The 26,035-nt window shown below is 45.4% G+C and overlaps 3 protein-coding genes across 3 annotated transcripts in view; 2 read left to right on the top strand and 1 right to left on the bottom strand.

The window, feature by feature from the left end:
• Nucleotides 1-26,035, top strand: part of myo15ab (myosin XVAb) — a gene marked incomplete at both ends in the record, with an annotated part of 114,245 nt that overhangs the window by 71,771 nt on the left and 16,439 nt on the right. Inside the window, 17 exons of the mRNA XM_079498423.1 lie at nt 1,007-1,127; nt 1,875-2,039; nt 4,165-4,229; nt 4,702-5,100; nt 6,165-6,252; nt 6,563-6,664; nt 7,742-7,802; nt 8,214-8,307; nt 8,787-8,925; nt 13,017-13,132; nt 13,288-13,347; nt 13,590-13,665; nt 13,838-13,950; nt 14,441-14,559; nt 23,340-23,481; nt 24,272-24,383; nt 24,614-24,688. Of these exons, the coding sequence (XP_079354549.1) occupies nt 1,007-1,127; nt 1,875-2,039; nt 4,165-4,229; nt 4,702-5,100; nt 6,165-6,252; nt 6,563-6,664; nt 7,742-7,802; nt 8,214-8,307; nt 8,787-8,925; nt 13,017-13,132; nt 13,288-13,347; nt 13,590-13,665; nt 13,838-13,950; nt 14,441-14,559; nt 23,340-23,481; nt 24,272-24,383; nt 24,614-24,688 (2,047 nt within the window). The remainder of the gene's footprint in view (nt 1-1,006; nt 1,128-1,874; nt 2,040-4,164; nt 4,230-4,701; nt 5,101-6,164; nt 6,253-6,562; nt 6,665-7,741; nt 7,803-8,213; nt 8,308-8,786; nt 8,926-13,016; nt 13,133-13,287; nt 13,348-13,589; nt 13,666-13,837; nt 13,951-14,440; nt 14,560-23,339; nt 23,482-24,271; nt 24,384-24,613; nt 24,689-26,035) is intronic.
• On the bottom strand, nt 15,941-19,432 carry LOC306922105 (plasma membrane calcium-transporting ATPase 1-like; the record flags this gene model as incomplete). Its single annotated transcript, XM_079499498.1, has 1 exon — nt 15,941-19,432. The coding sequence occupies one exon, from the start codon at nt 19,430-19,432 to the stop codon at nt 15,941-15,943; it is 3,492 nt and encodes a 1,163-aa protein (XP_079355624.1).
• LOC306922104 (DNA-(apurinic or apyrimidinic site) endonuclease 2-like) lies at nt 20,001-21,665 on the top strand (the record flags this gene model as incomplete). The annotated part of the gene is made up of 1 exon (XM_079499497.1): nt 20,001-21,665. The coding sequence occupies one exon, from the start codon at nt 20,001-20,003 to the stop codon at nt 21,663-21,665; it is 1,665 nt and encodes a 554-aa protein (XP_079355623.1).

Raw genomic sequence — 26,035 nt, 5'->3', positions numbered from 1 at the left:
CGAAGGCTGTTGAGTGAGAATAAATTAACGACAGCTCGATTCCCAATGGTAATTATCCATGTGGTAGCTGTGCCCAATCCCACAACACCAACAAGTCTTTTATCATCCGTCCACTCAACAGTCCTTGTATATTGACCGCTTTTGATGTAATTTTTTTATTTTTAGGTCAGACCCTTATACCTGTTTGGTCTAGGCCTATATATACACAACTCTTTGGTGTTATTATAGCACTTGATTTGTGCAGATAGTGTTTTCGCTGCAGGGCTCCAGCACCTATTACCTTTTAGATTTACCTTTTGTTTATGTATTCATCAATGTATATTCTAATCTATTTCATTGACACTAAAATGTCATCATTTTTTTGTCATTTGTTTACTATGGATTCAAAAAATACCACCTTTACCACCTGTGTGGGCTTTCCTCTCTCCATGGTAACAGACTGGCGTGTGTGTCTGATTGGTCCTCCTCGCCTCTCTGAGTTCCGCTATATAACCGTTACCTGTTGCTTTTGTAACCAGATACCTGATGAAGGTCGTAATAGAGCGAAATGTTGTAACTCCGTCTCCAGTCGTCTAATAAACTACTGCTATAAGTGAAGACAGGCTGTAGGAACTTCCTTTCTTCTTCTCATTGGTTGCCTGCTCCGACGCACCTGTCCCTGCAGTTGTGCAAAAGGACTCTTCTCTACAAAGGTTCTTGGTTTACCAATGATCCTATAGGTTACAGTCTCTATGCATGTGTTGTATTTCCTTGTGTTTACTGTACCTTGCTTACTGTTACTCTAGATGATTTCTGTCTGTTTGTCTTTCTCTCTGTTTGTCTTTCCGTCTGTCTGTCTGTCTCTCTGTCTCTCTGTCTGTCTGTCTACATGTCTGTGTCTGTCTGTCTGTCTGTCTGTCTGTCTGTCTGTCTGTCTGTCTGTCTGTCTGTCTGTCTGTCTGTCTGTCTGTCTGTCTGTCTGTCTGTCTGTCTGTCTGTCTGTCTGTCTGTCTGTCTTCCGTCCCAGGACGTGGACCCTGCCTCTGAGTTGACCAGCAGGCTGCGGGGGGGCGGGGGCGTGGGAAGAGGCTCGGGGGACGGACAGCTGGGGGGACAGAGCCTGTACTCCCCCCCACCCCATCCTGGAGGTCAGTCTGAATAAGAGCACTCTCTGGGTTTACATTCAAATGTAATATGAAGCCAATTCTCTGAAAGTTGGCCGGAGAAAATGCACTCATACATGTTTTTCCATTAACTATACCCCCATGCGATATTAGGAGGTGATTCATGAGATAAACATTAGCTCAAGTTAGGGGAATGGCGCATATTATTATACGTTAATTATAATTTGACAATCTTTTTATCCAAATATATATTTTTGGAATGCCTTGTTGCCCATTGTGATGCACGCCCAGTACCACCCCTCCCATCAGGGAACACTGTCAAAGAGCAGGCCCACTATATTTAACTTGATTCATGCAAATGGACCACCTTGTTGAGCGAATGAGCTGTGATTGGTGTGTAGGAAAGTGTGACTGATTGAAAGCAATCAGCAGACTGACAGCTGATTACAGCTGAGGCGTGTATGGCCTCATACACACATATCAAACGCATGTTCTGTGTTCTGTCTGTGTTTGATGGCCGCCTCAATGCTTTTCCAATGGGAGTCACATGGTTTGACCAAAAATGTGTGTTTGATGGGGGGAGGGGGGCAGCAATCAGCAATCAAACACAAATGTTTGGTCAAACCATGTGACTCCCATTGGAAAACCATTGAGGCGGCCATCAAACACAGACAGAACACAGAACATGCGTTCTGTATGTGTGTATGAGGCCTATGACTCCTGTGCCCTGCATGAACTAACGACATCCTTCATTTGTGTTATCTGTTCCAGCTGTGAGAGTCTTGCCTGTGGGCGGGGTGATGTCGCCACCTATGCCGGGAGAGCTGATGTCACCACCTGCGTCGCGGGTCACGTCGCCACCTGCGTCACGGGTGACGTCGCCACCTCCGGGAGGACGGGTGATGTCACCACCACCTGCGGGAGGCGTGCCAACTGGTGTGTAACATAACAAGCAGGGCCGGATTCCCCAACGGTTTCCTATAAGAAGAATGCTGTTCATGATTATGAAGTTCCTTAGTTTTTTTTATTGCAATTATTCTCCAACAAAAAAGTGTGAATTTCCTATATATCTTATAATGGAACAGTGGTTAATTTGAGCATTTTATTTTGAAGTTTCAGCCTCAAACGGCAGGATCCGAGTTTCTGAACCAATCAGAGCGTTGCATGCCTCCAGGCTATGGGACGTAGTCTGTCTCATGCACGGACACATGCACGCACATGCAGAGTGTTTGTTTACAAAGTGACAGAGAGACGGGGAACAAAGCCAGGGGCTTATTTCTAACCAATCACAACCTATATACTGTACATATTTTAGCGTGATGATTAAGTTTAAAACAAGTAATACACTGTCTGGATGTCATCTTGAATGAGATCAAAAACGGAGAAGTTCTGTAATCAAAACCACCTGTGTTTGGAGGACGTGCAGCAATGGGAAGCAAACGGATGAGCTTCATTTGTATTGGCTTTTATTGATGTGAGCCTCTACACGTCATCACGCAGCACGTTTTCGTTTAAAGGAAGTACCTAATTCAAATTATTTTGGCATCCATTGTTAGGTATGCCCATATGATGACCACGGATATGGTCTAAAAGTGTGAAAATCTTATTTTTCATTTTACTTGGTCTTTAAGAAAGAGGACCAGAGGGTGTGTGCAAATTCCAGAGGCATCACATGGCCTCTTCCTGGGAAAGTTTTACACCAAGGTACTGGAAAGGAGCTACATGGATTGGTCCGTGGAGTGTACAGCGGCTGGGATGAGGATTATCATTTCCAAATCTGAGGCCATGGTTCTCAGCAGGAAACCGATTGATTGTGCACTCTGGGTAGGGAAGGAGACTTTGCCCCAGGTGAAGGAGTTTAAGTATATCAGGGTCTTGTTCACGAGTGAGGGGAGGACGGAGCAAGAGATCAGCCGGAGAATCAGAGCAGCAGCAGCGGTATTGCAGTCGCTGTACCGCACTGTACCGAAATGAGAGCTGAGTCAGAAAGCAAAGCTCTCGACATACCGAGCATGCAATCTTTGTTCCTACTCTCACCTATGAAGTGTGGGTCATGACCGAAAGAATAAGATTGCAGATACAAGCGGACGAAATTAGTTTTCTCAGACGGGTGGCCGGCCTCTCCCTTAGAGATAGGGTGAGAAGTTCAATAATACATGAGAGACTCAGAGTAGAACCACTGCTCCTGAACTTGGAAAGGAGCCAGCTTAGTTGTTTCGGGCATTTAGTATGGATGCCTCCAGAGCATCTCCCTAGGGAGGTCCTTGCTTCCCACTGGGAAGAGACCCCATGGCAGACCAAGGAGCAGATGGGGGAATGTTGCTAATGTTGCTCTGGAAAGGGAAGACTGGAAATCTCTAACTGTTAAAGCCAGGCCCATAAACACACCACTCGCCATGCAACTCCTAAAAAAACGGTTGCAAGGAGTTGCAATTTGCATAGTGACCCTTTGGTGTGGTTTGGGCCATTGAATTCCATGCGTTGAATCACTTGGGACAACGTGGGACGACGTGCGCCAACGTGCAACAGGACATATCACACCGCTGGGACAACGCTAAAACGGTCTTGACCCTTTGGTGTGGTTAGGGCTTCACCGATTCTGGATAAGCAGTTGAAGATGGATGGATGAAAAATAATTGAACCCTTGCTATTCTAGATGTGGCGTATACAGTATATACTGTACCTCGTTGTTGTCGGGCAGAAACCTTGTATCTCCATATTTGTAATTTTTTCTCTGCGACAATTAGCCAATTAATATGACAATGTTATTGTCTCTAATGCTTTCTTCACTTACAGTGTTAACTGTTTTCACTTTAAGAAACATGTTGGGTGATCTTAAAGAAAATAACAATTCATCTAAGATCCTTGCTTTTAGGAATTTCAAGTTTTATCTTAAAACTTGATCAATCTAAACCTCTCGACTTTTTTCTTCAGACAAGAAAGTATTATTTATAGAAGACATTTCCTCTTAAGAGAGTCTCATGAATCCGGCCCTATAGTTCTTCTATTTATTTCTGCCTTTTCTAATTGTCTTCTTGTGTGTCTCTCTCCCTCCCCAAAGATCCTCAGCAGATGATGCTGGCACAGCAGCAGCAGACTATCGCCACACAGCAGGCGGTCATTCTGGTATGTAACGTCCTTCACTGACCGTTCACCTAATGGCCATTTTCGTAGTTTTTATGTCACATTCAGGGGTGAAAAACCTCACTCTCCACCCCACGCCATGGACATAACATGAGAGCTAAATGGCTGCTGTTGTAATGGTCATTGTGCAATGTGAACATAAGTATAGGCTTCTAATTTTCATAATTATTAAGCTTGATTGTGCTTGATTTATCCAGGTACTATTTTTGGCTAGACTTTGCAAACGAGCCTGCGCTTTAAAATGTATTAAAACGCAACAAAGTTTGACAAATAAATAAAGCCACAAGAATGTAGCCAGGCTAGCAAGAAAGTGTGTAATTATCTCAAGCAATGTCAATGTCAAGCAAAGTCTCAAATCAAGTACTATTGTGTTTTTAACACAAGCAAGGTTACATTTTCACTGATTTGTAAAGACTTCGTACATTTGATATGTTGTTGTTGTTGTTTTTCTCAGGCGCAGCAGGCCACCATGCACGCAATGACCACCATAAGCAGCCCCCCCACGTCGCCCATCACCAGCCCCCCCACCAGCCCTCTGCTGGGCTACGCCCCCAGTGGGTACGCCTACTCCCCCATACCGCCCAGTCCCTACGCCAACATCCCCCCCAGCCCCTATGCCAACATCCCTCCTAGCCCCTACCACCCTACGGGCGACCTGCCTCCTAGCCCCTACCCTCCTGCCGCAGCCCACCCCCAGGGGGGGCAGCAACAGCCTCATCAGCATCAAACCCCCCAACCCAATAATACCCAGGCTGCAAAGCCTCAACCCAACCCCAGCAGTCCTGCAGTCCGGCAGCCCAGTGACACCAAACCCAGCAAAATTAAGTCGGAGCAACACAAAGATAGCCCACAGGTCAGTCTTACTTACTTTCCAATATTTACAGCAATATTTTGACTCCCCTAAAGTAGTTCTTCTCAAAGTCTAGAGGTGCCGCAGAATGCCTATATTTGGAATTTATCATTATCACTTAGTAAAACGGACCCTAGTTGCACTGTCCTTGGTGCGTTATTGTTCCATGTACACTAAATCTCTTCACCGAAAGTAGGCTAACGCATCACAATGTTACGTTCACACCAACTATTAAAAAAGAAATACAATGGTGAACGATATAGTTATAGTTGTAGTTATAGTAGTGCTCAGTGTGAATGGCCCTTTTAAGTCACATTTTCTGGTTCAGGGCCTACTTGAATATCTTGAACGGGTTCGCGATGCCCACCCGTCCTGACCACTTAACACACGTGCATATTCAGAGCATGTTGTTCTGGCCTTGGATCAGTGGTACCATAAGTTCTTATTTATCAGTATCACAATGAAAACACATTTTCCAAGGTTTTAAAGAAAGAAAAAAAACCACCATGACATTTGTGGTGCCCACTTGCAGTACCATTGCGTCCTACCAGTGGACCCACTGCATGGCCCATTTTATATAGCGCCAGTATCCAGGGCACTTTACAGTGTGCACTACATTCACACACTGAAGACGGAGGGGGCATGCAAGGCACCAACCTGCTCATCAGGAGCAGTTGTTAGGGGTTCATTTTGACACTAATCTGAAGACTTGGGTTCCCACTTCCCAGATTGCTTGGACACTAAGGGCAGTATTATGCGTGTCTTAAGTACCATGTCTTATGACTTAACTTAAGACCTGGAGGCGTGGTCAATGCTGTTTGACCACTCAGAATAGCCAAATGGCATTGATCACGCCTCCAGGTCTTAAGTTAAGTAATAAGACCTGGTACTTAAGACACGCATAATACTGCCCCAACTCTCTGGGAGCCCAGCATCGAAGTGGGAACCTTCTGGTCGGCATATTTAAATGTACAAACTTTCCCGATGGTAAATAATCATGGTGCCATGTGGATACTGTTGTCATGGTAATAATACTATTCCTCTTTGTGGCTTTAATCCCCATGCAGGCCAAGTCTGGCCACGGCAGTGTTCCAAGGAAGAAGGCTCCAGCCATACCCATAAACAAGGAGCCAGCCAAGAAGTTTGGTAAGGAAGGTAGCAGGAGGAGACACAGACAGACAGACAGACAGACAGACAGACAGACAGACAGACAGACAGACAGACAGACAGACAGACAGACAGACAGACAGACAGACAGACAGACAGACAGACAGACATCTTTATCTGTGTGTGTGTGTGTGTGTGTGTGTGTGTGTGTGTGTGTGTGTGTGTGTGTGTGTGTGTGTGTGTGTGTGTGTGTGTGTGTGTGTGTGTGTGTGTGTGTGTGTGTGTGTGTGTGTGTGTGTGTGTGTGTGTGTGTGTGCGCGTGCGTGCGTGCAATGTATGTGTGCGTGTGTGTGTCCAGCCCCGGTGGTAACAACGCCTGTGAAAACCACTACTGGTGAGGTGGTGAAGTGTTCAGTTGTCCCTTCAGACCCCATCCTCTCCAGCAGCCAGGATATCAAGGGTAAGAACCCCTTGTTTCATAATCTGACCTGAACTGTGACTTTGTTGTGTGTGGATAATATAGTATAGTTGTTGTGTGTGTGTGTGTGTGTGTGTGTGTGTATATATATATATATATATATATAATGTATACAGGTTTAACTTTGAACCTGTGCTCAATCACCCAATACAAAATAAAAAACAGTGTAATAAAAAAAGAGTGTATAGTATTATAGCATCATTTAAAACATCCACGCCTTTAATCAATCTGAACACACCGCGCGAGGAAGATGCACGCTTGAGGCGCTAGGCCTGTATTATATGGATTTTATCTCCTCACGTATAATCATGGCTCCAATGCACTGACAAACTCAATTAGCTTGTTCCTTAATGTTGTTTGACGTGTAAAGTGACAGAGAATGCACAGGCGGTAAGTCCTCCTAGACTCTGGAGTCCAAGGACATGACCGGTAATTACATCTGTTGACTAGAGCCTGGCCAATGTCAGATTGTTCGGTGACTTCGGTCCCATGATACCGATCCCAATTTTGGAGAGTTCTAGCCCACCAATATTTTGTCAAAAAGGGCAAGCTCACATCAAGCTCACACAACCACATCACATTGTGATGTGGTTGTGTGAGCTTGATTGTTTTAGATTGTTTTAAAAATGCAAAAAATGAAATGCCTAAAATATTGACAGGTAAAACAACTAAATAAGTTGAGAACCAACCATTTATTTGGTTGCTTGAAAACATTGAGGATTTGCAGAAACTAGAGTTGTTTCACTTTCCTTTTTGCGGCTTCTCTTTGAAAATATATGAACAAGGCGTATTGAGTTGTGCTTGAAATGTACTGTAATTCTGCAAACTGTTAATAAATATTTCAATCAATCAATCAAAAGGCATTGCTCTCAAACGTACAGTAGACAGGCTGAGAAAGGCAGGAAGATAGGAAAGCAAAAGACAACTTACCATGATGAATTGTTGATAGTTGATAGAAACCACGCAATATGCATATATAAAGTCTAATCAAAGTTTTAAATAATAATATATTGTTGTTTAATGTGCTTCTATTCTCCCATGCTTGACTTTCTTATAAAGAAATCATCACCAGATATAACTCACCGCCTCCACCACCAGAAGTTCTGCCACCTGGCAAGAGGTGAGCTCAACTACAACGATATGCTTGTACTACTATACCATAATAAGGCCTAGGACATTAAGGACAAACACATTTTGTGGCAGACTAGCTAGTAGAATGACCAATCTCCCATGTTTGTTCAAAATGTGGGTGGTACCAGATGATGGTTGCTCCCTCTATTTGCTCTACTAGTGCTGTGGCTGTGGGTGTCACTCACTCAGTATGCAGGCTGTACAATATTTTGACTGTAGCATTCGCTGGCCATGTGTTTCTGATATAGAGTGATATAGAAGTGTACAAAGACAATTTCACCATGGGATATGGCTATGATACCATACCTATCAACCTATCAGATTACATGTTTAACAAAGTTACATTAACCTTCATTAATCATTTGTTATTAAAGTGTGAGACTTGTGTGAATCTGTACAGGAGACCAGAGGGTAAGTTTAAAAAGAAGCAGACGCCTCGTGATGAAGCCCTACAGATCCTGAAACCCCAGATGGACAACCCTCCTGCTCCACAGGTACACACGCACGCACGCACGCACGCACGCACGCACGCACGCACGCACATTTTGATTTAGTTTTAGTCAGCCTTTTGAATGATGGCATCGTAATGCCTGATTTTACACTTGGTTGTATGCTGAAAGCTCACAATGTATTGTGTCGCAACGCATCTGGTGGGTTATCCTCTGAGTGACTAACAGTAAGGCCTCATTCACACGTACCAAACACCAATCAAGCAATGTTTGGTCGTTTTTTTTGTTTTTTTGGGCCACCACAATGCTTTTCCAATGGGAGTCACATGGTTTGATCAAACATTTGTGTTTGATCGCTGATGGCTGATTGCTCCCCCCTCATCAAACAAAAATGTTTGGTCAAACCATGTGACTCCCATTGAAAATGAATTGGAGCAGCAATCAAAAAGCAATCGGGCATCACACACGGACCGAACATTTGTTGTGTAGGTGTGAACTAGGCCTGACTGTGTCTCTGCCTGCAGCCCAAACGTCCTACACAACCTCCTCCCCCGAAACCTGACGCGAAACCTGCCGCGAAACCTGCTGCGAAACAGACACACTTCAAAACCCAGACTCGCCAGAAGAAAGGACCGGAACGCCCTGTCCCCATACCTGCTCCAGGTACGTACAGTACACGCACGCACGCACGCACGCACGCACACACACACACACACACACACACACACACATTTGTATTACTATACTTGTGAGGACCTCTAATGATTTCAGGACGGCATTGAAATTAGCCGAACAATAGCCAAAAAGATTGCAGATCTACAAACTGACACCAGCACACAGTATAAATCTAACCCTAAATCGAAGGGCCTGATCCTAACACTAACCCCCACCGGGATCTTTTTCAAGTTGTAAACGCATCTCTGAAAAAAAAACATATTTCAACCATGAAACGATATTGTTTTTTCTTGTGAGGACCAGGAAAATGGCCCTCACAAAGTTTATTTCTCATATTCTATTCTAACTTGTGGTACAGTAATACCATAACGTAATACAGTATTAATAAAATAAGTGGATTGCACATACGATTTGTTCACGCAATAAAACTGCCATAGCCATGGTCTGTTCAAACCACTGTTACACCCACGACCAGGCAAACCATACATGAGCATCAGGAGCAACACCACCAACCAGAGTCAGACTTCTGAACAGTACGTGTTTATCTAGCAGCATGCAGGCAGGCATGCAGGCACACTGCTCAATAAGAGCTAAGTCTGTTGCCACAGCACAGACTGATTGAGCTGTGTTTTATGGACTCTCTTCACACATACATAAATTACTCTTGTTTTATTATGCACTTTAGATACATAGAATGCACTACCTAAATTAATTATGCAGATTAGTTATGTATCATGTGCGTTTATGTCTTGTAATGTTATTTACAACAATGGGAATGCTGTAAATGTGACAATGCACGACACAGGACCCAAATAAAGACGTCAGAGGCTGAGCAATACATTTAATAACACAAACAGGAGGGACAAACAAGGCTTACAAGATTGTGGGTCAGGAAATCAATCCAACACAGGCAAACAACTCAAAAAGGGTCAGGATGCAAGAAAGTGCTTCCAGAGATGGGAGGCAGGTAAGCAGACGACTATACACTGGCTGAGTATGAGACAGAACTCATACAAAGGCAACGCAGTTTTATTCCTATAACACAATTAACAAGGCAATTCAGTGTGCTTTACACAGAAGATCAAGCAAAGGAAACACAACTAGAAAAAGTGCCCTTCTGGGCACAGGTCTCCACCAGGAGGATAGGACTGTGTGTGATGTTTGGCAAATTGTTTAGGAGTAATATAAACATGTTTTTTTGTTTGTTTGTTTTTTGCAACAATTTTCTTCATTTTGTTGAGGAAATGCAGAGCCAGATCACCCATAGCATCTCTGAGGATAGAATTCTGGATGAGCAGGACATGTGCAGCATTTTGAACGAAACAGGCCACTCCTGAAAACTTTGGAAGGCAATGTTAGCCAATCAGTGTAGAATCTGAGAAATCCAACAGACTCGTCTTGATCACATGACTACAGAGATCGTGTGTACCGATTTGCGTGAGATTTGGATGAAATCTGTGCGACTAACATAAGCAATGTGTTTAGCAGAAATCGGCCTCATGGTGGCGCTATAACCGGCAGATGTGGAGGGATGCAGGGAAAATGTTTTTCCATGGCCTCTAGGGAGTGCGCATACATAAGTTGTATACAGATTGATGCAGTTATAGCTAAAAACAGGAATTGGCCTGTTATAGCGCCACCATGAGGCTGATTTGGAAAATAATGAGTGGCATGTCGTCCTCGGCCTAGTGGAAATGTGCGTGTATAATTTCGCGGAAATTGCACACTGTTTTTGTGATTTGTGGCATTTTGTTCGAAACGGACCATTCATGTGAGCTTTGGAAGCCAATATTAGCCAATCAGGATGGAAGATGGGAAATGGTGCAAATCCGTGTTGATCACATGACTATGGAGATAGTGTATACCGAATTGTGTGATGTATGGATAAAATCTGTACGGGTAATCTACAGAAATGTGTTTTGCCTAAATCGGCCTCATGGTGGCGCTATAACAGGCCGTTGAGGAATATTTGGGGCAGAGGTTCATCGTTGGCATCCATGGAGTGTGTGTGCACAGTTTGGCATGGATCGGGCCAACGGTACCGGAGATTAGCTGATAACGGACGGACGGAAGGACGGAAGGAAGGAAGGAAGGAAGGAAGGAAGGAAGGAAGGACAGACACACACACACACGGACGGAGTGCAAAACATACTCTCTCCCCATGCCTTCGGCCTGGTGGAGACAAAAAATGTATATACTGATACCTATACATTGCCGCATAGGCAGCGGCAAACAGAAAGGTCTTTACTTGTGTTTTTGAGTGGCATTCTGCAGACCTGCAGTTTTCTGGGAGTTTGTTCCAGATTTGTGGTGCATAAAAACTAAATCCTCGAGGGACAGGGCTTACGAAATTGTGTGGCAGTAAAGCATTCCAACACAGGAACAGTAAAGCATTCCAACACAGGAACAGTAAAGCATTCCAACACAGGAACAGTAAAGCATTCCAACACAGGAACAGGCAGGAATCGAAAGTCTAAATAACAGGCAAAGGTCAGGCAGGAACAAAGTGCTTCGTTCCAGAGATGTAAGACAGGGAACCAGACACACACAGACTATACAAGTACATAACTCACTCATACCAAGACTGTGAAGACATGTAGGAAACAACCAGGGGTGTACTGTGTACATATCTTTTTTTAATCCAGTGGAGCATACGTATGACTACTATTAACCCACACAATATATACCAAATATATACCACATTTTATTCTATGCAGTGTTGTCATATGCATGTCCTCGCAGAGGTCACCTCTGTAATTGTCTCTGTTGTAATTGTCTCTGTAAAATAGACTATGTTTTGCACTCCGTGTGTGCGTGCGTGCGTGCGTGTGCATGCCAAATTTTGCATACACACTCCCTGGATGCCAACGATGAACTTCTGCCACAAATTTTCCAGAACGGCCTGTTATAGCGCCACCAGGAGGCCGACTTTTGTAAAACACATTTTTTGATATTACTCTGTCCAAAAATCCCGCAAATCGCTACACACTATCTCTATAGTCATGTGTTCAAGACGGATCTGTCCGATATTTCATATTCCATCCTAATTGGCTAACATAAGTTTGCAGGATTGGCCCGTTTAGAAAAAAAAGCCTCAAATCATGAACGCAGCGTGCAATTTATGTGAAATATTTCACGGACTTTCCTACTAGGCTGAGAAATATATCCCACCCTTTTCACATTGGCCTGTTATAGCGGATTAGGTGGATTAGGTGGATTTTTGCAAAACACATTTTTTGAACAAAATGCCTCAAATCATCCAATTCCCATCCAAGGCGTAAGAAGAAATGGCACCCTTTTCACATTGGCCTATTAAAGCGCCACCAGGAGGCCACAACCTGACCTGCCCTGGTGGAGACCTGTGCCCCGAGGGGCACTTTATCTAGTTTTGTTCATGAATCCATCAGCCACTGGTACCCAAACCATCTCCTTTTTTGGATATTCTACTGTTTAGGTTATTGCATTACCTATGATCCTAGATGACACTAGTATGCATTTGATGTATTACATTGTGTTTTCCTTGTTTACTGCAAGTCGCTCTGGATTAAGAGTGTGCCTAAATTGAAAATTGATTGTAAATGGTTTGGACTGCTTCAGAACATCTGACAGTATGCCTACACCTCTACTACTACTACTACAATGGACCGTTGCTAATATGCATCCAGCCAGGGCCATTCCTGCGTTAATTCACGCTGTTGACGCTCGTCACCACTCGTCAGCTTTTGTAAGCTTTGGTATGAATTTGGTGCGAATGTTTTGTTTTGTTTTGTTTGTTATACGCGAGGTTTCCATGCATGTCCTGGCACATGTTTGATATAAAATAGGGCTTAAGTGGTTATGTTGCAGGTTCGTGCAGTTGAAACATTTTGGGCCATAAATTCCACTGAATAAAGCACTTCAATAATATGCATTGTTTCGAATTATTAGCTTTAATTACTTAATTTACCACACATTCAAAGACATTCAAAGGCATTCTCTCCTGCATACTAATGCAGGTTATCATCGCACAGAATTATATATATATTTATATATGAATGGAGATGTTACATGGATATTATTGTGATCAATGGGGGTTGCAGTTCCCAGAGAGCTCCCAGTGGAGACAGAGAGCATCCAGACACAACTTCACCAGAGCACCAACGAGGAGCATTACACCTACACCAACGTTCCCTGGAGGATCCTGCTCAGGAAGGAGGTATAGTGCACGCACACACACACGCACACAAGCACATGCCGCGCACACACACGCATGCACGCACGTACGCACGCATGTGCATACACGCACGCACGCACGCCGCGCACACACACGATTGTCATGCTACAGTAAAGTGACTGTTTTCTCATCTCCAGGTGTTTTATCCCAAAGACAGTTTCAACCATCCTCTGGTGCTTGACCTCATTTTCAAACAGGTACATTATTAAGGATTATGATATGAATGTAAAGGTGGATAATAATTTACCTATCAATGTTCATAAATTATCTCTCGTTCAAGGTTTAATTTATTCTTATTGTACTGCAAGTTACACCGGTCACAGAAACAGTCTCCTCTCCTCTCCTCTCCTCTCCTCTCCTCTCCTCTCCTCTCCTCTCCTCTCCTCTCCTCTCCTCTCCTCTCCTCTCCTCTCCTCTCCTCTCCTCTCCTCTCCTCCAGATAGTGAACGACACTCTATCGATGGCATGTGTTCGCATCACCCAGGACGAAAGGCAGAAAATGAAGTCTTTGTTTGGTAGGTCAAATAGATGTTTGTATTCAAGATGCATCTACACTTCCTATAAGCACCGACGTTTAAACATGGTATGACGTGTGTGTGTGTGTGTGTGTGTGTGTGTGTGTGTGTGTGTGTGTGTGTGTGTGTGTGTGTGTGTGTGTGTGTGTGTGTGCACGTGCGTGTGCGTTAGCTAAACATGGAGTTCAACAGAACACAGAGCCAGTGGAGGAGGTGAAGAAGATCATCGTCACTGCGGCCAGAGAGACCTGGGAGATCTACTTCTCTCGTCTGTTTCCTGCCTCGGTGAGCTGAGTGTTTACAGCATTGGTTCTCACACTTTTACGTGTCAAGGACCCCCAAAATTATATGTACTGTATATGGCCACGGTCCCCCCATAACTTTCTTCGTGCCAGGGACCCCCAGAAGAAAAGATGATTTATACTTGCGTGCCATAGTCGTGCACTGAAAATAGCTGATTTACAAGCTAACAACCCGGTGCATTGTGACGCGTTGTTGTGAGCTTGTAGATCGTCTTTTTTTTCTCCGTGTGAGACAGAGTTTAGTCAGGGTTAGAAATAGCGACAACAACAAAAGAGAGTTGTCATTTATAAAAAACACTGTCCTAAAACGTTGAGTAAATATTACATAGTAATACTTACGTACGTGTGTGTGTGTGTGTGTGTGTGTGTGTGTGTGTGTGTGTGTGTGTGTGTGTGTGTGTGTGTGTGTGTGTGTGTGTGTGTGTGTTTATGTGCGTGCGTGCGTGCGTGCGTGCGTGCGTGCGTGCGTGCAGGGCAGTGTGGGGACAGGTGTCCAGGTCCTGTCCGTGTCTCACAGTGGCATCAAGCTGCTGAAGACAGTCAAGAGCGGCGCTGCAGCCTCAGACTACTTCAGAGTGTTACGGGCATATACGTATGTACGCCGTTCTTTTTTATACCTATTTGTAAACATTGTTCTGTTTTATATCAGTGGTTCTCCACCTTTTCAGGCTGTGACCGGCCAGTCACAGCCCCAGTTCTTGTTTGAATCCCAGTTCATGTTTGAACTGTGGACCCCCCACCCTGACAAGCACTTGGAATTGTAGGAGTTGAAGCGTTCCATATATTGTGAAAATAGCAGATCTACAAGCTCAAGCTCAATCTAGGCATTGTTTGAGGCAATGTTTGCCTCTTTCTTGTGGCTAATGTTTGACCAGTTTTTGAGGGGCGCTAGCCACTCCTACAGTATATCCAGCTCTTGGTGTGTGTGCACAAAATTTGTCCTACATAAACATTAAATTCCCATTGCCAATAAATGGACAATTTTTACACCATAGTGTCTGAGCAAATGTATATTTTACATCATGATGATGTTAAGAGAAAAGAACATCCCTCACTTCACATGGGTGTGATTATTTTATTATAGTATATAATTGATTACTTTATAGATGCAGTAATGGTGTTTCATTTATTTTTTGTAGGTATTAAAAAGGTCTTAAAAGTCCATAAATTGTCACTTTACTGTCATCTGGGGACCCCCCAAAATCATGTGGGGTCCCGCCCCTTAGGTTGAGAACCACTGTCTGGTGTATATATATTAGATTTTTCTTTAGTGAGTGTTCCTCTGCACTTATTCTTAGAAAATGCAATCCTTCTGTGTTTTTCCCAGTACTCTACTGTAAAACAAATCAGTCATAAGTCATTTATGCCGGTGAAAGGAGTCTTACGGACAAAGATGAAGAAAAATATCTGCAGGAGTAGACGTAAGAGACTCGTTTGTCTGTGTGTCTAGAGCTAATCTCTCAAACCACATGACTAATGAACACCAAATCTCTTGTGTGCACACATTGTTTTATTTTATTACTTTTTGAGGGTGCTAGCACCTCTTTTGACATTACATCATATGGCAGCCAAGTTTGTTTTGAGCATGTTTAATGAAAATCGAATGGCAACCAAGTCTATGGACTTTTCATGTTTGTTTAGAGCACTAAACATGACTGTCGTGATGTCACGTGGCAGCCACGTCTATGGACTTATAATATTTGTAACACATGCACTACATTCATGTCCCGTAACGTGCATGGCAGTGAATAAAAATAAGTAAAAATCAACAGTGTACCTGCATAGTGCATAGCTTTTTGGCAGCCAATTCTATGGACTTTTTATGTTTGCTTTTGTATGTCCCTGTGACATCATGTTTGGGGGCTGAAACCTTGCCTAATTGTTGGCCATGTTGGTTAAACTCCCTTTAACCAACATGAACCTGAGCATCCCTATTCTACGTTCATAACATTAACATTGATTTCAATTTGCACTCAATTTGTAGCCCCATCAACAGTCACAGGGAACGGTTTGGTGGACATGGTGCTGGGGAAATCATCCTTAGTACCAATATCGTCCATGTGAGGCTCTGAGTCTTCTATCCGGAAGTCCGGATCGCTCATGAAGTTATGGATGGAGGTCCGTGGCGCATGTGTCCCCGTCCTCTCGTAGGTACGGAACGCGTTCACCACCCGGATCTGGGTCCGGACGCGGGTGAGCCCTCTGAACCAGAGGACCTGACCATGGCGGAGCTCTCGCTCGGAGTGGTCGATCTCTGTGTCGTCCATGTCCTCCAGCTCCTCGTCGGGGATCTCCTCCTTCTTGGTGCCGTGGCCCGCCGTCTTGAGGAACCACAGAGAGCCAGTGGGGATGGAGGCGAGCACCTGGCCCCACAGCAGACTCCCCATGCCCAGGAGTGTGCACCACAGCCACTGGGCCACAGACAGGCCCACGCAGCTGAATGGCTCCCCGCCCCACTGCACGATGATCACCTGGACGACGAAGGTGCCGAGGAGGATGGCACAGAAGATCACGTTGTTGAGGATCCCTGCGAAGACGTTCCTCTCGCCGTGGATCTTGCGGGCATTGATCTCGTTGAAGAGCTGCATCAGGACGAAGGTGTTGAAGACGATGGTGTAGTGCTGCGAGGGCGGGGAGTGGAGAGCTGCGTCCCTCCCGCTCTTAATGTCAAAGAGCGTGTCGCCGGCGAAGAGCAGTGTGAAGATGATGACGAGCTGGTAGGCTGCCTGTCCCAGGATGTTCTTCATCATCCGACGGGAGATGAGGGGCTTGTCGCGGCCGTAGGGCTTCCTCAGCAACAGGGCCTCCGTGGGGGGTTCGGTGGCCAGGGCCAGGGACGCCAAGCTGTCCATGATCAGGTTGACCCACAGCATCTGGACCGCTTTCAGCGGAGAGTCCTGCGTGATGCAGGCCCCGGTGAAGGCGACGATGACGGCGACCACATTCACCGTCAGCTGAAACTGGAGGAACTTGGAGATGCTGTCATAGACATTTCGGCCCCACATGACGGCCTTGACGATGCTGGAGAAGTTGTCGTCGATCAGGATGATGTCGGAGGCCTCTTTAGCAACGTCTGTGCCGGCCAAGCCCATGGCGAACCCGACGTCGGCTTTCTTCAAGGCGGGCGCGTCGTTTGTGCCGTCGCCCGTTACTGCCACCACCTGCCGCTGTTCCAATGCTGTGCTGTCAATGATCCCTTTGACTAAAGTGTGCTTGTCCGTAGGTGAGGAACGCGCCAGTACTCGTAGCTTGGGCCAGATTTTGTCTATGAGATGCTGCTCAATCTTGCCACTCTTGTTACGTATCCTCCTGTTGAAGTCGTTACCCTCCAAACACAGGAAGTCATCACCAGGCTCCAGAATGCCACATTTGATGGCGATGGCTCGGGCTGTATTGATGTTGTCTCCCGTGACCATCCGTACTGTGATGCCCGCCGACTGGCACTTCTTGATGGCGTCTGGGACCTCTGGTCGGACAGGGTCTTCAATGCCAACGACACAGATGCAAGTGAGTCCAGTCAGTATGTCTTTCTCATTGTCCCAGTTGGGCTCGCCCTCTGAGGCAGGAAAGTCCCTGTATGCCATGCAGATGGTTCTCAGGCCCTCCGAGGCCATGGGCTCGATCACATTCTCCACAATGTTGCCTCTGTCTTGCGGCTGTAATACCGTGGACTCCCCACTGGCAGTCAGGATCGTGGAGCACTTCTTGAGCAGGATCTCTGAGGCTCCCTTGCTGAACATGCGATAGCTGCCATCAGCCTTCTTCAGAACTGTGCTCATCGATTTGCGTGCAGAGTTGAACGTGTATACCTTGTACAGCTTCTCCTCTGGGATCTCATTGCGGATCGCCTGGTAGTCAAGCTCTAGGTTGGTGGCAAAGCCCAGCAAAGCACATTCGGTCTTGTTACCCACCTGCCGCGGCAGACCGCCTTCCTTTTCTGGAGACATAATCTTGGAAGTGTAGGCGCAGTTGACCGCAATTCCCTGGGCCAGGAGTTCTGAGGTGGAGGTGGGAATGTTCTCAGGTTCAGGGATGTTCTTGTGGTGTTCCTCTGCAATGTAGACCTGCACCACAGTCATGAGGTTCATGGTGAGTGTGCCTGTCTTGTCAGAACAGATGGCAGTGGCATTGCCCATGGTTTCACACGCATCCAGGTGACGTACCAAATTGTTGTCCCTCATCATTTTCTTGACAGAGTAAGCCAGGGAGAGGGTGACAGCTAGAGGCAAACCCTCTGGCACAGCCACCACCAAAACAGTCACACCGATGATGAGGAACTTGACAAAGAGCTGGAAATAGATCGGTGTGCACTCAGTCAGCCAGGGTAAGCCCTGGATCCCGAAGCTGTCCACCAAAAAACGCAAAAACAAGATGATGACAGTGATGGTTGACATGAACAGACCTGTTTTGCCAATCTGGACAGCTAGTTTGGTAAGCTTGCCCTGGAGAATTGACTTCTCCTTCTTTGGCAGGTTGGCCTTCTTCTTGTCCTCAGTGTCAGCCCCTTCATCAACGTTCAGACGCTGCATCATCATAGAAGAACCATTCTGGGTGTCTTTCTTGTGGTTTTCCACTGATACGTCCCATTTCTTGTTCTTTTGCTTCTTTTTCTGCTTCTCTTCATTGTCATCCTCAGCACATCCAAGCAAGGTAAAGATGATTCCACTCTGAGAGTTGACCCCAACGGCAGTGACCACCATCCTCCCTGAGCCCTCCATCACATGGGTTCCTGACAGCAGGAAGGGATCCTTTTCCTGGGTTTTCTTGACATGGTCCGACTCTCCAGTGAGAGAGCTCTCGTCTATCTTTAGATCGTTCCCCTGGATGAGGATGCCATCGGCAGGTAAGAGGTCACCGTATTTAGCGTGAGCAATGTCACCAACCACTATCTCAGCAACAGGGATCTGGAGGACATGTCCGTGACGGACGACAGTACATTTCTGCTCTCGTTCTATGCTGCTCTGGAGCCCCCGGAACTGTCTCTCTTTCCTCCAGTCGACGAAAGCGGTCACAAACACCACAAAGACGACGGATAGGAGGATGGCTGTGCCCTCGATCCAGCCCGCCACTGACTCACCATTATCCTCTACGCCACCAGCTGCGATTCCACAATATTCTGTATTGGAATTTGGAGGAACATAAAAAGAAAGTCCTAATGAAATTATGGCTGCCACCTCGAGGATAATTAGAGTTGCATCTTGAAGTGCTTCCCACAATAACCGGAAAAAGGTTTTTGGCTTCTTTGGCGTTATTAAATTCCGCCCAAACACTTTTTTCCTCTTCTCAATGTCTGCGGGCTGCCCACTAAGACCATCCGTAGGTGACGTCTTCAACCGGTTGCAGACTTCGTGAATGTCCCCGTATGTTTCCTTGACTTTGCTCAGAGCCTCAGCACCTCTGAGCTCCATGAGAGAGCGCAGCTCTTGGAGTGTGCAGCCGAACTCTCCGGCATTGCTGGCCTCCATCGCGAGGTCTTCACATAGAATGTGTCAATGAATCAATTGTTGATAGCAACGAACTAAATCATCTCAGAGCACTAACACTTGCTAACCTCAATGAAAGCAGTGTGAATAATAGACTGCTGTGAGTGTTTTATATAATTTGTTCTGTGATGTCAGCACCGTGTTGTAGAAATCCATATTTGGGCATTTTCCTATGATGTCACCGTGGTGTGGTGGAGGATGTCCATATTTAGACATCATATTTGCCAACAGGGGTAACAGGCACAGACCTTTATAACACCATTGTATGAGTTGTTTGAAAATGTCTACCCACCATGTCATGGCGGTAGCCAACTATACAGTTGCACCACTTTGGCTAAGTGTTAGTGAGAAGAAACATCTTCCTGGAGAAAAGCTTCAATCTTTGAGAGAGCAGCCATGATGGTAGTTCCAATAAACTGTTGAAGGTCCTTCATATTCACATCCCCTTTAGCGGGACTGGGATAGATTTTTAAAAAGCCTCTTGCAGGGTACGTTGCTCCTGCAGAGCATCTTTGCTCCTGCAATTAATGCAATAAAGTTTAGGTGTGAAATGAAGATTGTCACTTGGAACATAAACGGCATCAGGACGTTTAAAGGAGGAATTAAACAAGCTCTCGATTCACTGGATGCAGATATTGTCTGCTTACAGGAGACCAAGGTGACAAGAGACCTACTGGACGAAAGAAGTGCCATTGTTGATGGATACAGCTCCTATTTCAGCTTCAGTCGTGGACGCAGCGGCTATGCGGGAGTGGCTACGTACTGTAAGGATGTCGCCACGCCGTTCGCCGCTGAAGAGGGTCTCAGCGGCTCGCTGACCAACCGTGAAGGCTCTGTCGGCTGCTATGGTGACCATCAGGAGTTCTTCGCAGAGGAGCTGCGGCTCTTGGACAACGAAGGACGAGCCATGATCACACAGCACAGAACCGCATATCAAAACCAAACACAAACGGTTACTGTAATTAACGTGTACTGCCCGCGAGGCAACCCCGAAAAGCCAGAGCGAAAACATTTCAAAATGCGTTTCTACAAGTTGCTTCAGTGTCGTGCCGAAGCTTTACTGAAGTCTGGAAGCCACGTCATTGTGTTAGGAGATCTGAACATAGCCCACCGACCGATAGACCACTGTGACCCCGACAATACTGGTGGTTTTGAAGAGAACCCTGGGAGAAAATGGCTGAATGGCTTTTTACACCATGAGAGTAAACAAAACATAAGTGTGGAGGAGGAAGAGTCGGGGGAGACTTCATCAGATTCGAGCCAAGGTGGAAAATTTGCGGACACATTTCGTCATTTTCACCCAACTCGCTCTGGCGCTTTCACTCACTGGTGCACACTCACTGGGGCGCGGCAGACCAACTACGGCACTCGCATCGACTATATATTTGCTGACCGCTCACTGGCCACGGAGCAGCTTGTGGCGGCAGACATCATGCCTGAGGTGGAGGGTTCGGACCATTGTCCGGTCTGGGGGGAGCTCAGCTGCACGCTTCTTCCCAGCTCCCAGACCCCTCCCCTCTGCACTCGACACCTACCAGAGTTTGCAGGAAAACAGCAAAAGCTCTCTCGCTTTCTCACAAAGGTGGACCGACAATCGGCTAAAACTGAGGCCATTAATGACCCGTTGCCCGGATCACAAGAGGCCGAAAAGAGGAGGAGAGAGAACATGAACCCGCTCGGAGCAGCGGGGAGCCTTAACAGAAAGAAAAGAACATTTACGGTGGAGTCCGTCATCCCAAAGGGAAAGAAAGGCAAAACGTCAAAACCTCTTGCAAAGCCACAACAGGACAGCCTCTTTGCCTTCTTTAAACCCAAGCCCACCAACGTAGCTGCCAGTCATCGAGTGACCTCTTCACGAAACTCCCCAACATTCCTGCACACTGATCAGCGGAAGGTCCCCTCAATCACGAGCGAGGACTCCAACGTTGCATCTCATGCCAAACTAACGGGGACAAAGACAACAATAGAGTGTTTGACCACCGGTGGTCCCATGACGTCTAAGTCGCTGACGTTCTGGAAATCAATGTTCCATGGGCCCCCGCCGCCGCCGTCCTGTAAGGTTCACGGGGAGCCGTGCGTCCTCCGTACGGTAAAGAGGGAGGGGCCTAACATGGGCAGGCAGTTCTTTGTGTGTGCCCGTCCTCAGGGCCACGCCTCCAATCCAGAGGCTCGATGTAACTTTTTCAGGTGGGTCGGCAGCAAGGGGAAACCATGACTATTCTGTCCCTCCGTGTGTCCACCGCATATCTCGAGAACCGTCTGACTGATTGACTTCAAACTTGGCAGGTGTATCTTTGAGGAGCCATGTGAATTATGTGCCGAGTGGAAAGTTGGATGCTAACACAGCCATATCCACTTGCCCAAATGTGCTGACCTCATCACATTTAAGATGATGCCTTTGGCCGTTTTTTTTAGCCCAAGGAGTGTTTTTTGTGCAAAACTAATGCTTGGAATGGATTCAGCATCAAGAAAACCCCCTAGTTTGACACACTTAAAGCATGATGACATTTTGAAAGATTTTGCCTTATATAGATTGCTAATGGTATGGTCACATATTATGGCAATTATGAAGATTGCTCAACATATGCAAGTTAGCATCCGCCAGTTTCTAGATGTTGGGGACCCATACTCAACATTTCTAACATAAAACGTTACGGTACTCAAAATGCCACGGTTCATATTCTGGCAAGTGGACTAAAAGGGTACATTATGAATTAACCACTTAAGCCCTATTTGAAATACTAGAGGTTGCACCACAGATCCGACCAATTTACTCATATATGGAGATCTCTTTCCTGTCAGACCATATATGGGCATAGTGGTCAAATCTGTGGCCCTGGACATCTGAGTCATGGGCATATCGGGTGAGTTTATGGTTATGTGTGAGCAGTGTTGGGCAGTAACGAGTTACTATTTACATATTACTGTAATATTATTACTTTTCCCAGTAACGAGTAAGTAAGTTATTACTCTGTTATTACTCTGCCAAAACAGTAATATTATTACTATTTACTTTGTAATATTAGATATTACTTTTTTGTTTTTGTTTTGTTGGCTGCCGTTTGAAAACATTTAATTTAAAAGGTAGAGAGAGATTGCTGCTTTATTATTTTATAGCCTATTTGGCTGATTGGTGACTCTTCTTCTTAATATTGTTATTCAAAACAATTGGATTCAGTTCTAAAAGAAGCTGACTTAACAAATTGTGTTGTTGTGCATTCCTTTTTTTGCGGGTGGGGGGGGGGGGGTAATATGTAATATTATATAATATCAACAGTCTGTCTTGAGATACTAGGCTGCCTCAAAAAGGTCAGAGACTGTTGCATTAATTTATGAAAAAACACCAAAAGTTAAAATATGGAAATCAGACGTTTCTGGCCGTACGGTATGCTTGTTGGTCCTTCTTCCTGATAGTTGCTCCCATACATTAAGACATTTCTGCCCGTACCGTATGCTTGTTGTTCCTTCTTCCTGATAGTTGCTCCCATACATTAAGACGTTTCTGCCCATACGGTATGCTTGTTGTTCCTTCTTCCTGATAGTTGCTCCCATACATTAAGACGTTTCTGCCCATACGGTATGCTTGTTGTTCCTTCTTCCTGATAGTTGCTCCCATACATTAAGACGTTTCTGCCCGTACGGTATGCTTGTTGTTCCTTCTTCCTGATAGTTGCTCCCATACATTAAGACGTTTCTGCCCATACGGTATGCTTGTTGTTCCTTCTTCCTGATAGTTGCTCCCATACATTAAGACGTTTCTGCCCGTACGGTATGCTTGTTGTTCCTTCTTCCTGATAGTTGCTCCCATACATTAAGACGTTTCTGCCTGTACGGTATGCTTGTTGGTCCTTCTTCCTGATAGTTGCTCCCATACATTGTGTTTCCATAGTTACGCTGACATCCTGTTTGTGACCATCCCATCGGAGAACATGCTGGAGTTCAACCTGACCAATGAGAAGCTCATCCTGTTCTCAGCCAAGGCTCCGCAGGTCAAGCACATCATCGACACCTTCATCAATGAGATCAAGAAGGTACGTTCAAACATCCATCCATCTTCAACCGGAGGGAGATGCCGGTCACCGTCTGAGAACTCATTTCGGCCACTTTGTATATACGCAACTAGAGATGTCCCGATACTGTATCGTATCGGAAAAGTATCGGTATCGGCCCTTTTTGGTCATATCGGGTCATATCGGTATCGGCGAATATGCCAGTCTAACCACCGACACAGGGGTAAGGTGTTGACACTATATGGCAGGTAAATAAAATGTTGGGGCATGTGGAGTTTGCTTTCGAGTTGCCCAAACTGCAAGTGCACATTTGAATGAGGAGTCTGCTATACAACACAAGATAAAATAAGTAATCTTCTTCTTTTTTATTGTTATAAATATTATTCTCTGGTATCGGAATTCGGTATTGGTATCGGCTAACACAGAAATTGTGGTATCGGGATCGGATCGGGAACGAAAAAAGTGTATCGGGACATCCCTATACGCAACCTTATTGTTTCAGTCATGACATACTGTACACTTCATGTACACGTCTGTTTCTTAAGCCAGAGGTTCTCAAAGTGGGGGACCCCTCTCTGTGTAAACAGTTTATTAAGCCAGAGGTTCTCAAAGTGGGGGACCCCTCTCTGTGTAAACAGTTTATTAAGCCAGAGGTTCTCAAAGTGGGGGACCCGTCTCTGTGTAAACAGTTTATTAAGCCAGAGGTTCTCAAAGTGGGGGACCCCACTCTGTGGAAACAGTTTATTTGTCATGGTCTTGGTTACAGGGTTATGTTAAAATGTTGTATTTGTGTGTGTCCGCTGTTTCCCAGGACTCTGACTACGTGATAGCAGAGCGTAACTTTGTGACAGACGATCGCTCGCTGCTCACCTTCTACAAAGGTGACATCATCAGTCTGCAGGTCATGGACGGCCTGGAGAAAGGTGAGAGGTCACCACAGTGCACACACTGATGACATCACACACACTAAAATACTCAGCGTTAACTTTCATTCTTGAGTCTACGACTGGAACCAACAGGTCTATTTTGTAGCTGTTGAATGCTGAAAAGAGGTGTGTGTTTGTGTGTGTGTGTGTGTGTGTGTGACGTGTGTGTGTGTGTGTGTGTGTGTGTGTGCGTGTGCGTGTGCGTGTGCGTGCGTGTTGTGTTCCAGGATATAACTATGGCTGTGTGGTGAGGAAGAAGGTGGTGTTCCTGGAAGACCTGAAGAGAGATACTCCAGACTTCGGTGAGTCGTATAGCAACGCTTATAAAACACCTGTTGAAGCCATCGTACCCTACCCCCTACTGGCCAAAGATACTACCTGCAGGCAGACAAGATACATGCACGAGCAAAAGTTGTGCGAGGGGAGAAGGGGACAGACAGACAGACAGACAGACAGACAGACAGACAGACAGACAGACAGACAGACAGACAGACAGACAGACAGACAGACAGACAGACAGACAGTCTTTGACCGTTTCAGAACCACGGACAGAGTAGCCATGATAAAATCAGCTGCTGTTGAAAAAGCTTTTTTTCCCGGCAACAACAAGTCTATTATGCCCGAATCTCCATATCAAAGTGCATCTCATTACTGTTGTATCTTGTTAACAAGAAGTGCTTTCTCTTTGAACTTTTTGTAGCAACTATTAAACAAAGTCCAATTTGTTCCCATCTATGTCAATAACAACTGAGAAATGTATCCAAATGGCAGACTTATGTCCACGCTTTAATTTTGTATTGTAATGGCCTTGCTTTGATCTTCTTCCTTTCAACGTAATTTGTCTACTGCATGCTTCTGTATGCATTCATCTCCACTCCAGACTACCCAGACGTTTTCTTTCTTCCAGGAAACAAAACGTCTGGGTTTCCGAGGCTACTCCAGACAGATGGGGTCATACTCTGGCTTTTGTGTGTTTTTTCACATTTGATGCCTTTGACAGAGTGTTCCATCAATTCAAATCCAACCATTGTCTGCCTTTGTCGGAATTAATGTACTTTATCAATATGAAACGTTTTCACAGAAAAACTACTTTTAACACTAACTAGGCTACACCTTGCATACCCCCAACACCAAGAAACGTGATCTACTTTTAACACTAACTAGGCTACACCTTGCATACCCCCAGCACCAAGAAACGTGATCTACTTTTAACACTAACTAGGCTACACCTTGCATACCCCCAGCACCAAGAAACGTGATCTACTTTTAACACTAACTAGGCTACACCTTGCATACCCCCAGCACCAAGAAACGTGATCTACTTTTAACACTAACTAGGCTACACCTTGCATACCCCCAGCACCAAGAAACGTGATCTACTTTTAACACTAACTAGGCTACACCTTGCATACCCCCAGCACCAAGAAACGTGCACATCCCATAGAGTCCCATTTAAAATAGGATTGCTGTCCGTGGTTTTGGTCATCCATTCGAGGTTCGGATCTGATTTTCCAACGCATTGCGATTGAAATATTAACGTTTCTGGCGAAAGATAAACAGTGTGAGCTAATGCTAACTAACATAAGCCGTTTCTTAAAATGGAGGTCTGCGAGCCGGGAAAACGGAAGTGAAAGTGAGTGAATATGGCC

This window comes from Electrona antarctica (assembly GCF_951216825.1).
Source record: "Electrona antarctica genome assembly, chromosome: 4".
In the NCBI taxonomy this organism is placed as follows: Eukaryota; Metazoa; Chordata; class Actinopteri; order Myctophiformes; family Myctophidae; genus Electrona; species Electrona antarctica.
Note: the sequence above shows the minus strand (reverse complement) of the source record. Positions and strands in the feature narration are given on the sequence as shown.